General features: G+C 38.1%; 1 protein-coding gene across 1 annotated transcript in view; it reads left to right on the top strand.

The window, feature by feature from the left end:
- DNAH9 (dynein axonemal heavy chain 9) overlaps positions 1-13,289 on the top strand; it is a 455,137-nt gene that overhangs the window by 210,594 nt on the left and 231,254 nt on the right. Inside the window, exon 33 of the mRNA XM_044002519.1 lies at positions 2,353-2,480. Within this exon, the coding sequence (XP_043858454.1) occupies positions 2,353-2,480 (128 nt within the window). The remainder of the gene's footprint in view (positions 1-2,352; positions 2,481-13,289) is intronic.

Below are 13,289 nucleotides of genomic sequence, written 5' to 3' on the forward strand. Positions count from 1 at the left end.
TCACTCAGGAGCAAGGGAATTGGGAGTTGAGAAGTTTGCCTTCTAAAGCCCTTTACAATCTGGCCTTAACCTACCTTTCCCCTTCCTACATCCTACATGCCCTTTTCCTGTTGCTTACACACAACACTCCATCTCCTGTTTTTCCTTTGTACAGGCTGTCACTAATGTCTAGAATTTATTCTTACTCACCTCTACCTCTAAGAAGTTTCTTTAAAAACTCAGCTAAAGGGGCAGCTAGGTGGTGCAGTGGATAAAGTACCAGTCCTGGATTCAGGAAGAATCCGTGTTTGAGTTCAAACACGGCCTCAGACATTTGATACTTACTAGCTGTGTGACCCTGGACAAGTCGCTTAACCCCAATTGCCTCACCAAATATAAATAAATAAATAAACAGCTAAAGTTCCACCTAGTATTTGAAATCTTTTCTTATCCCCTCAGCTGTTAATGCCACCATTAAAAAAAAAGTTACCCTAGAATTTATACACACACACACACACAGTTGTTGTCCTTCTTTCTCCAAGAAGACCAAAATGATATCACTATGTTGGAGTCAAAGTACAGTATGTCCAACTGTAGCTAATCAGATCAATTTAAGCTCAGAAGACTCTATTACAGGTCAGGCACAAATAGTCTATATGGACATTTGGAGTAGAGAGGTCTAAATGTGCACATCTCACATTTCTTTTGAGCTGCTAAAATTCTGCTTTGCTCATCAATCACAGCACCTTCTTTGAGGTGAGCATGCTATTCTGGGTGGTCCTGTACCAGTGTCTCCCATGTCTCATAATCAATTCCAAAGTTCCTCAGAGAGACCTTGAGAGTCTCCTTGTATCACTTCTGACCTCCATGTGAGCACTTGCCTTGTGTGAGTTCTCTATAAAATAGTCTTTTAGGGGGGCAGCTGGGTGGCACAGTGGATAAAACACTGGCCCTGGATTCAGGAGGACCTGAGTTCAAATCCAGCCTCAGACACTAGCTGTGTGACCCTGGGCAAGTCACTTAACCCTCATTGCCCCACAAAAAAAAAAAATAGTCTATTAGGCAAATGTAAGTTTGGCATTCACATAATGTGGCCAGCCCCTCAGACCCATGCTTTCTACAGTAGAGTTTTGAGTTAAGGCCAATAAAAGACTTCAATGTCCAGTACCATATCATGCCAGGGGATCTTCAGAATCTTCCTAAGATAATTCAAATAGAAGTGATTCCATTTCCTGGCATGGCACTGGTTTACTGTCCAGTTTTCACAGGCATACAACAATGAGGTCAGCACAATGGCTCTGTAGACCTTCATTTTGGTAGGCACTCTATTACAGCTTCTCTCCTACGCTTTCCATTGGAGCCTCCAAAACACTGAGCTAGCTCTGGTAATGCATGAGTCAATCTCATCATCTATGTACAACCTTGTAAAGTATACTGCCAAGGTAAGTGAACTTGTGCACAGCATTCATTATTTCTCCATTTGCTATAACCAATGGTTCCATGTATGGATGGTGCAGTGTTGGCTGATGGAGAACCTTTGTTTTCTTGGTGTTGTCAGTCCAAAATTAGCACAAGAGGCAGAAAATCAATCCATCAATCATATCAAGATCTTCATAAAATTTTTCTTTGACCTCATTAGGGTTTGTCATGGTGGGATGATATGCACTGATGATGGTGGTGTGGCACTTTCCTGCAAGTAGCAATCACATTGTCATGAGCCTGTTATTCAGTCCTTTTGGTAGGCATGCCAGCTTGTTGCCTAGATTAATTTTGGTTGCAAAACCTATGCGAGATTCACAGCACTCCCTCTCTCTGCAGCAACTCCAGAAAAACATTCATACACCTATGGCTAGTTAGGTGGCCTTCATTTTCCAGCCTTGTTTCATTCAGGGCTGTTATTTGGATGAAATGCCATCTAGTTCTATGTATGTATGTATGTATGTATGTATGTATGTATGTATGTATGTTCATCTTTCAGATCTACTGAATTTCATGTTGTCCATAAGTGTATGCACATTCCACATAGCAGTGGTGAGTGGAATCATCTTAGAAGTTTTTGTACATTTTGGGGATGTTTCAACCACAAGGTGAGATCTGTTGCTGGCTATGGTAAGCAACTTAGAGTTGGGTAAAGCAGACAATTTTAGGGCCCCTTTTCTAGCCCCTTTCTCATACCACAAGGTGAGCAGTGCAGTCCTTAAAAGCTTCTCAGACATCCAGTGGGCTGCAAATCCTACTGCTGTTCCAGTCCAGTGATAAGATGATCCTATGGCCTAGACTATCTGTGTTCAGCGTTGTGACTACCATAACAGCAGCAGTTATTTCATTTATGTTTGTTGATTGGTTGATTGACTGATGATTGGTTTCTTTTAGGGCTTTTCTCATCAATCTTGCGTGAACTTGCCAATATAACACATGATGGGCCTAAGTGGATTTTACTGGATGGTGACATTGATCCAATGTGGATTGAGTCATTAAACACCGTCATGGATGATAACAAGGTATAATTTAGGACCCCAAAAATATCTCTATGTGTCCAACTGAAATTGATATCTTTATTTTTTTATTTTATTTTTTGCGGGGCAATGAGAGTTAAGTGACTTGCCCAGGGTCACACAGCTAGTGTCAAGTGTCTGAGACTGGATTTGAACTCAGGTCCTCCTGAATCCAAGGCCAGTGCTTTATCCACTGCACCACCTAGCTGCCCCCAAAATCTTTATTTTTAATTGAATTTCAGTTTTTGAACTAACAAATAAATTTTTCTCCCTTCCCCCTTCCCTTATCCATATTTTAAAAACAAAAACAACTAAACACATATAACAAATATGCATAGTCAAGCAAAACAAATTCCCCCATTGGCCATCATGTCCCAAAAATATGTTTCTGCATCCTGAGTCCATCATCTCTCAGTTAGGAGGTAGGTAGAAAACTTCATCATCAGTTCTCCAGTATCATGTTTGATCGTTGCATTAATCTTAAGTATTTCAGAGTTGTTTGTTTTTAAATGTTGTCATTGTATAAATCATTTTCCTAGTTCTACTTCTTTTGCTCTGCATCAGTTCATGTAAGTCTTTCCATGTTTCATGGAAATTATCCCTTACTTTGAATGAAATTATGTCTGGAAATAGCTATTCCTATGTCACTAGTTGTGACAATAAGGTAATGTGGTTTATTTTTTTAAATAGCAGAACATATGCTTCAAAATAAATATTGTCCCCTTCAAAATAATCAATGTACAGGTCTGAACATGTATTATTGCTCAAGATATATTTGGTCATGACAACAACCCTATGAGGTAGGTACTATTATTTTCCCAATTTTATAGATGAGGAAATTGAGGCTGACAGAAAGTAAGTGACTTACCCAGGGTACTGCAGCTAGTAAGTGTCTAAAGCAGGATTTGAACCATGTATTCTTCAGTCCAGTGACACTGGCCTCTTTGTTGTTCCACCAACAAAACATTCTTATCTCTCACTTCTTGACATTTTCTCTGGGTGTCCCCCATACTTGAAATGTTCTCCTGGCTTCCTTGGATTCCTTTAAGTCCCAACTAAATTCCCATTTTCTTTTTTTTTTGTTTTTTTTTGGTTTTTTTCAGGATAATGAGGGTTAAGTGACTTGCCCAGGGTGTAAGGGGCTAAAATTCTAGCTATACTATCTAAAATCTAATGAGTGGTCGCCAATAAATTATAAGCTTTAGCAAGAGTATTTAAGTGTTTAAGTATTTATTAAAGAGCATTAGGATCAGAGAGAAAGGTAAAAATCTAACTATTTCTAAGAGACCGCATCATCCGACCTGCCATGGCGAGGTCAGGAACCAAAAAGAACAAGAACCCCTCCGCCAGCGTCTGCTTCCTACTTCAAGTCCTCTTCCCAGAAATGGGAGGCTCCTCAAGTTGATTGGCTGGTAGCTTTGATAGACAGTACCCACGAGCAAATGTTACTTCCTGACGCCAAGGAACTGATCACATGGCTTGCCCTCAGACACCTTCTCCTCATGGCAGAGCTTTCCTACAGTATCTTTCCAGCAGGTGCTGTCATTCCAATCGTTACAAGGGTCACACATCTAGTTAAGTGTCAAGTATCTGAGGCTGGATTTGAACTCAGGTCCTCCTGAATCCAAGGTTAGTGCTTTATCCAACTGTGCCACCTAGCTGCCCCCTAAATTCCCATTTTCTACAGGATGCCTTTCCCAGTCCCTCTTCATTTTAGTGCCTTCCCTCTTTTAATTATTTCCCATTTATCCCATATAAAATTTGTTTGTATATATCTGTTTGTTATCTCCCCCATAAGATTGTGAACTTCTTGAGGTCAGGGACTATCTTTTGTCTCTTTTTAAATCCCTAGTGGTTAGCACAATGCCTGGCACATGGTAGGTGCTTAATAAATGTTGATTAATTGAAATAATGCCTACTCCCAATGAACTTAACTTCAAATGGGGGAAACAAGTACATACAAAATGTTATGTTGTATGTATAACACAAATATAACATAAAAATATGCAAATATAAACAAAGGGGTTAAATGCAAGCTTATTTTTGAGGGTGGCCACTAGCAATTGGAAAAATCAGAAAAGGATTAATGCTGAAGGTGATACTTAAACTGTATCTTAAAGGAAAAGAAATTCTCTATGAAGTGAAGGTAAGAAGAGAGTGTATTCTAAGTATGAGAATACCACTGGAAATATAGGAAATGAGAATGTTACATGTGACAAACAGAAGGAAGGCCAGTTTAGCTGGGTGGTAGATTAAGGGAGAAATAATTGGTAAAGAGTCTCCAAACACAGATGGGACCAGGTGGTAAAGAGCTTTAAAACCTAAAAAGAAGAGTTTATATTTGATCCTAGAAGTAATAGGAAGCCAATAGAGTTGATAAAGTAGGGGAAGCACATGATGATTTCTACATTTAAAGAAAATTTCTTTGGCAGCAGTGTATAGGATGGATCGGGGTGGTGAGAGTTGAGGCAGGGTGGCCAATTAGGCAGCTGTGGCAATAATCCAGATGAGCAATAATAAGGGCCTGAAATAAGTTGTTAGCTGTGTGAGTGGAGAGAAGTGGTTCCAATGTAAGAGATGATATGAAAGTAGAAAGGGCAAGCTTTGACAGCTGATTAGATTTATGGAGCAAGTGGGAATGAAGAGTCCAGATAATGCTGAGGTTATGAACTTAACAGCCTGAAAAAATAGGGGTGACTTTGGCAGAAGTAGAAAGTGCCTGAGATAGGAGGGTTTGAAATGAGATGATGAACTTAATTTCATACATACTGAGAGGTAGGCTATTTCTGGGACATTCAAGTTGAAATGTCCCATAGGCAACTGGTTATACAGAACTGAAGCTCATTGTAGAGCACAGAGCTTGAGATGTGTATGTATTGTTGTTGTTCCAATCATGTCCCCATTTAGGGTTGAGGTTTTTAGGCAAAGATACTGGAGTGGTTTGCAATTCTCTTCTCCAGCTTATTTTACAGATGTGGAAACTGAGGCAAAGATGGTTAAGTGATTTGCCCAGGGTGACACATCTGGTAAGTGTTTGAGGCCAGATTTAAACTCAAGTCTTCTTCACTCCAAGCCTGGTGCTCTATCCACTGCACCACCTTTCAGAACAATCAGTGATCAGGAAACCTAAAGCAAAACCACAGTTGTTTTCCCACCCCAAGATCATCAATTTTCCCTAAGGCAGATACTATGGTCCAGGGAAGAGCTTGCAGCTCTATAAATATGATTCCTATAACTGTGTAGTGAAGCTCCATCCAGACACAAGTCTGAAGCTGTGTTGTCTAGATCTAAATCAAGGCCTAGAGACTAGAAATTCCAGGAAGGCAGCACTCAGACGATGCCTTGGATCAGACCACTTAGGGTCCACTGAAAGTATGCACTTCCTGGCCCCTGTCATTCTTGAAGAACATATGACTTATAACCCATAGAAAGCAGCAGCAAGATCAGAGAGAATACAAATTTAGACCCCAAAATTCCCTCAAAAAGTATGCAAAACCTGGTCCTAACACAAAGTACCAATTTAATAAGTAAAACTGGAAGAAGGAGTAAACAAAGCCACCATCAATAAAGAACTGTTATGGTGCCAAAAAAGGAAAAGAAACTAACTCCCCCCTCAAAGAAGAAGAAGAAGAGGAGGAGGAGGAGGAAGAAGAAGAGGAGGAAGAAGAAGAGAAGAAGAAGAAGAAGAAGAGGAAAAGGAAGAAGAAGACATTAACTCTAAAACACCTACCAGCAAGCCTCAAAGAAAACATTACTTGACCATAAGGTAAATTGGAATTCCTAAAAGAAATGAAGCGTTTGAATTAAGCATCTGCTAGGAATATCATATACATCTAAAACTTGAGTTTTTAGGTCCAAGAAGGGAAAAAAAGCACTGCAGTAGCTATAAAGAAAAAGTTCAAGTACCAAGGAGCCAGAGTCAGGACCACCGTGTTTAGCAACTACCACTGTAAAGGAGCAGAGTGGAAAATAGGATATTCTAAAAGGCAAAAGATAGTCTTAGAACTAAGCATAACTTAACCAGCAAAACTATGTCTAATCCTATTGGGAGGTTTGGGGGAGGGGGAAGGAATGGTTGGGGAAAGGGCCATTAATAAAATAGGAAATTTCCAAACATTCCTGATGAAAAGATCACACCTTATTAGAAATTTTCAAATAGAAAAATACTTGGTTAAAAGAGTTAACAAAAAAGGAACATTTTGGATGTTGGAGGTGATGTGGAAAAATTGGTATTCTAATCCACTGTTGGTGGAGTTGTAAATTGATCCAACAATTCTGGAGAGCAATTTGGAACTATGCCCAAAGGGATAAAAAAACTATGCATACCCTTTGATCCAGAAATGCCACTGCTAGGTTTATATTCCAAAGAAACCCCCTCCAAAAAAGAAGAGAAAAAGACCTATTTGTACCAAAATATTTATAGAAGGGGGCAGCTAGGTGGCACAGTGGATAAAGCACCAGCCCTGGATTCAGAAGGACCTGAGTTCAAATCTGACCTCAGACGCTTGACATTTACTAGCTGTGTGACCCTGGGCAAGTCATTTAACCCTCATTGCCCCACAAACAAAAAATTATAGCAGCTCATTTGTAGTGGCTAAGAATTGGAAATCAAAGGAATGCCTATCAATTGGGGAATGGCTAAATAAAGTGTGGTATATGATGGTGATGGAATATTATTGTGCTATGAGAAATGACAAAGAGGAAAATTTAAGAAAGGCCTGGAAAGACTTATGTGACCTGATAGTGAAGTGAGCAGAACCAAAAGAATGTTGAACACAGTGGCAGCAATATTGTTGGATAAAGAACTGTGAATTACTTAACTATTCTCAGTAATACAATGATCCAAGACAATCCCAAAGGACTAATGATAAAGCATGCTATCCACCTCCAAAAGAAGAACTGATACTGATTGAGCACAGGCTGAAGCATATTTTTTACTTTCTTTCATTTTTTCTTTTATTCACTTTCTTATACAAAATGACTAATATGGTAATATTTTATGTAATAAATCTGATTCCTTACCACCTTAGGGAGGGCAGGAGGGAGGGAGGGAAGAAAGAATAGGATTTGGAACTCAAAACTTTAAATCAAGATGTTTTATAAAAAAGATATAGGAAAACCAAATTTTCTTGAAACATACTGACAATGGACAAAGATTTATATTTCAATATAAAATATGAAAAGATACCTCCTCTACTCCTTTGTAGAGGTAGATCCATGGTTGTAGAACATTGTATATGTTTTCAGAATTTTTAATTACATTAATTGGTTTTGCAGTTTTTCTCTCTTTATTTTTTCTTTTTCATGTTCTATAAAAAATATTTTTTGTAGGGGCAGCTAGGAGGAGTCCTGGAGTCAGGAGGACCCGAGTTCAAATCCGGCCTCAGACACTTAACACTTACTAGCTGTGTGACCCTGGGCAAGTCACATAACCCCAATTACCTCTCTCTCTCTCTCACACACACACACACACACACACACACACACAAATTCTTTGCTACACAGGATGGCACCCTTGGAGGGGCAAAGAGGAGAGTTAATGGGAGGAATTTAGGTGACATAAAAATAAAAGATATCAACAAAGATTTATTCAAACAAAATGGAAGACAACTACTAAATGTATAAAATATGTAGGGATCTGCCTATCAAGAAACACAAAGGAAGTATATTAATTGAAATACAAAAACCCTATTTCAAAAATAAATAAAATGAAATAAGGTCAGCTATGTGGTGCAGTGGATAGAATTGTTGGCTTGGAGTCAGGAAAATCTGATTTCAAATTCAGTCTCAGACACAAATGCTCTATTCTTGTTGAAATCAGATTCTGCTCCCTTGTTCTTCTCATTCCTTCATTTAGATAGATTCCAATCACAATACCATTTCTATCCTTCAAATCAAAATACCCTTCAATCACAATATCCTTTCTTTACTTCAAAATACTTTTATAATATCCTGAGTTCGGAGTTTGTTTTACATATGAGTGTAATGCTGGGCAAGTCACCTAATCTCTCTCATCTTCAGTTTCCTCATTTATAAAATGGAGGTAATAATAGCAACTACCTGCTAGCATTGTGGTGAGTCAGATGAAATAATATTTCTAAAGCACTTATCTCAGTGTCCTTGGTAAGTGTTTAATAAATACATATATCCTTCCTTTCTAATAAAAAACCTTTGGAGAAACAAAAGGTGAAAAATCTCAAGGGAAATAATGAAAAAAAAAATTGAAAGGAAGGGTACCAGATCTCAAACTCTAATACAAAGTAGTATCATTAAATCAATTTCATACTGGTTATAAAATTAAGAATATTGAATCAATAGAACACATTAAATCTATAACATACAGAAGCAAATGGACCTCAAAGGCTAATGTTTGAAAAAAACTCAAGGCCCCAACTACCAGGGGTATGGACTCACCATTCAACAAAAACTAAAAAAGCAGTTTGGCAGAAATTAGGTTTAAACCAACATCTCCCTCCATATACTAAGAAAAGTTCCAAATAGGTATAAAATTTAGGTAAAAAAGGAGGCCTCATAAAAAATTGAGTTTTTTTGTTTTGTTGATGCCTTTTTTATTTAAAATTTTATTTTCCCAAATTACATGTAAGTACAAATTTTGATATCAAGTTTTTTTAAAACTTTGTGTTCCAAATTCTCTTCCTCCCTCTCTCACCCCAAGAACTCAAGCAATTCAATACAAGCTGTACATGAGCAGTCATGAAAAACATTTCCACATTAGCCAGGTTGTGAAAGAAAACAGAAAAAAACAAAGTTTCAGATAAAGGAACTAACAAAAAAAATTATCCTTCAATCTGTATTCAAACACCATCAGTTCTCTCTCTATAGATCAACTGCATTTTTCATAAGACCTTCAGAGTTGTCTTGGATCATTGCATTGCTGAAAATAACCAAGTCATTCACAGTAGATCTACTTGCAGTATTGCTGTTATTTTGTATACAGTACATTTCATGTTGCATCGGCTCATGCAGATCTTTCCAGGTTTTTCTGATAGCATCCTGCTCATCATTTTTTATAGTAAACTACCATTTATATAGTATTTTAAAGAGAGATTTTATTACAACAAACCCATGGAGTTTATTCTTGCAACAACAGTAATAGATAACATTTATATAGTACCTTATACCTGAGAATTTTCTTCACAGTAGCCTAGCAAAGTAAGTACCATATAGTTTATCATCATCAATCAAACCTCATCTTCATCAATTGATCCTCATTACCATAAATCAGTCCTCATCATCAATCAATCCTCAATCAATTCTCATCTTCATCCAATCATCATCAACCCACCAATCATCATCATCATCCTCTTACATTACTCTTGCCTCTGCTTCAAAATTTTTCTCGTAGTTACTATTGTTAACTGTTTCCCTCCATCCTTTTCCCTTCCCTATGATATTTACTCTATTTTCTATCTTCTTTCACTCTATCCCTCCCCAAAAGTGTTTTGCTTCTGACTGCCCCCTTCCCCAATCTGCCCTTCTTCTTTCACCCCTCCCTCCTTAACCCCTTCCCTTCCTACCCTCCTGCAAGGTTAGATAGATTACTCTACCTAATTGACTATGTATGTTATTCCCTCCTTGAAGCAAATCTAATGAAATTAAGGTCTTTGAGCCAATTCTGATGAGTATAAGGCTCATTCACTGCCCTTCTCCTCCTCCATCTCTCCCCCCACTTCATAAGCCCTTTCCTACTTCTTTCATGTGGGATTTCACACCATTCTACCTCTCCCCTCCCCCCTCCCCCAGCGCAATACTCTCATCCCTCAATTTTACCCTAAAGATATTATGATGGGGCAGCTAGGTGACATAGTGGACAGAGTACCCACCCTAGACCCAGGAGAACTTGAGCCCATATCCAGCCTCAGACACAAGACCCTCACCCACTGCTCAACCCTGGCCATGCTGCCCAACTCTGAGTGCCCCACAAAAAAATGCTTTACAGATATCATCCCTTCATAATCAATTTCCCCCATGCCTTCTGTCCAAATTTATTCCTATCATCTGCCCTAATATTGAGAAAGTTCTTATGAGTTAGACATATCATCTTCTCATGTAGGAATGTAAACAGTTTAATCTTTTAACAACCCTCTTGATTTCTTTTTCCTCTTTACTTTTTTGTGCTTCTCTAGGTTCTTGTATTTGAAAGTCAAATTTTCTATTCAGTTCAGGTATTTTTATCACAAATACCTGAAAGTCCTCTCATTAAATTCCCATCTTTCCCCCTGAAATATTATATTCAGTTTTGCTGGGTAAGTGATTCTTGTTGTAATCCCAATTCCTTTGCCCTCTGGAATATCATATTCCATGCCCTCCAATCCTTTAATGTAGAAGCTGCTACATCTTGTGCTATCCTGACTGTGGCTCCACAGTAATTGAATTCTTTCTTTCTGGCTGCTTGTAATATTATCTCCTTGACCTGGGAGCTCTGGAATTTGGCTATACTATTCCTGGAGATTTTCATTTTAGGATCTCTTTCAGGAAATGATCAGTGAATTCTTTCAATTTCTATTTTACCTTCTATTTCTAGACTATCAGGGCAATTTTCCCTGACAATTTCTTGAAAGAAGATGTCTAAGCTCTTTCCTTGATCATGATTTTCAGGTAGACCAATAATTTTCAAATTGTCTTTCCTGGACCTATTTTCCAGGTCAGCAGTTTTTCCAAGAAGATATTTCACATTGCCCTCTATTTTTTTATTCATTTGGATTTGCTTCATTGTGTCTTAGCTTCTCATAGAGTCACTAGCTTCCATTTGTTCAATCCTAATTCTTAATCAATTATTTTCTTCAGTGAGCTTTTCCATTTGGCTTTTCAAGCTGTCGACTTTTTTTCATGACTTTCCTGAATCACTCTCATTTCTCTTTCCATTTTTTTCCTCTACCTCTCTTACTTTATCTTCAAAGTCCTTTTTGAGTGCCTCTATATCCTGAGACCAATTCATATTTTTCTTGGAAGCTTTTGATATAGGATCCCTGACATTGCTATCTTAATCTGTGGGTGCAACTTGATCTTCCTTGTCACTAAAGAAACTTGCTATGATCTGCATTTTTCTCTGTCTGCTCATCTTGCCCATCTTTTACTTTCAATTCCTTCTTAAAGTGGGGCACTGCTCCCAGGCTTCATTTTCCCAAGCTTCAGGGGATCCCAGGTGGTACAGTTTAAGGAGAGGCACATTCTATAGTTGCCTGGCCTGTGCTCTAGTCTGAAAATAGTCTCAGGACTACTTGGTCTTCAACCAGAAAACAAAATTTTTGTTTTGCTGGGTTGATAGCTCTGGCAAGCCTATGCCCCTCTCCCACCTGGGCTACCACCACTAAAGGCTGCTTCCTGGTTCCCAGCATGGGTAAAACAACTGAGTTCCACCTAAGAGCCAGCAGAGACCCCTGTAATCTACCCCCAGACAACCACTAAGCCTTCTCACCAGGCTGTGAGCTTAGTTCCAGAAGATTCTGGCACTGCAGCCAATTTAGAAACTCTGGAGGTCTCTCTCTCTGGCTCAGCCTGCCTGGGGCTGGATCTGTGTCAGATCAATCTCAGGATTGGGTTCCACTCCCTCTCCAGCACAGCAGACCCCTCCTGACCACCTTCTAAGCTATCTTTGGCTGGAAAATAATCTCACCCCATCCTTTTGTGGACTCTGCTGCTCCAGGTATTGTCTAATGGCATTATTTGAAGGGATTTGGAGGGATTTGAGGGAGAGCTCTGAGGAGTCACTGCCTGTCCTCTGCCATCTTCAAAAAAAATTTTTTTAACCAAGAAAAGCGAAGTAGAACTTAATTTTTCAGATCTATTGATAGGGGATGAGTTCATGACTAAACAAGAGGAAGAGAGGATCACATAAGATAAGAGGGACAGTTTTGATTACACAAAGTTAAAAAGTTTTATCATAAAAAAGTTTTAGCATAAACAAAAGCAATTCAGTTAAGATTCAAAGGAAAGTAATAAACTGATAGAAAATCATTACAGTGAGTTTATCTGATAAAAGTCTCATTTTCAAACTATAGAAGGAATTGACTCAAATTTAAAAGAATAATAGTTATCACCAAGTTGATGAATGGTCAAAAGATAAAGAAGTGTTTGTTAAGGGAAGAAATTGAAGCTATCCATAACCATGTGAAGAAAATTCTCTAAATCATTCATAATTCATAATTTAGCAATTCTGAAATTATAATTTACACCCATCAGACTGATAAAATTGATAGGAAATATAGGAGGAATATAGGAAAACAAGCCCATTAAAACATTTTGGTAAAGTTATGGAATTGGTATACCCATTCTGGAAAGCAAGTTGGAACTGTATCCCCAAAGTTATTAAACTGTGTATACCTTTGGGCCCTGCAATACCACTGCTAGCCCTAAATCCCAAATAGGTCAATGAAAAACACTGCTATATATCAAATTATTTATAGCAGCTTTTTAAATGGTGGCAAAGAACTGCAAACTAAGGGATTTCTATCAATTGGAGAATAACTGAACAAATTATGTTATATGTAAATGTAGTAGAATACTATTGTGTTATAAGAAATGATTTTTAAAAAGGACCATTTCAGAGAAATCTAGTGAGACTTGTATCAACCAATGCAGAGTCAAGTGAGTGGAACTAGGACAACATACAGTACATTGTCCTATACAGTATATACATATATATATATGTGTGTGTGTGTGTGTATATATTTATATATATATATATATATACACATACACAGTGTAAATTGTATATATATATATATATATGTGTGTGTGTGTGTGTGTGTGTGTGTATACAGTACATTGTCCTGTACAGTATATACATATATA

Source organism: Dromiciops gliroides, chromosome 4 (genome assembly GCF_019393635.1).
Source record: "Dromiciops gliroides isolate mDroGli1 chromosome 4, mDroGli1.pri, whole genome shotgun sequence".
In the NCBI taxonomy this organism is placed as follows: Eukaryota; Metazoa; Chordata; class Mammalia; order Microbiotheria; family Microbiotheriidae; genus Dromiciops; species Dromiciops gliroides.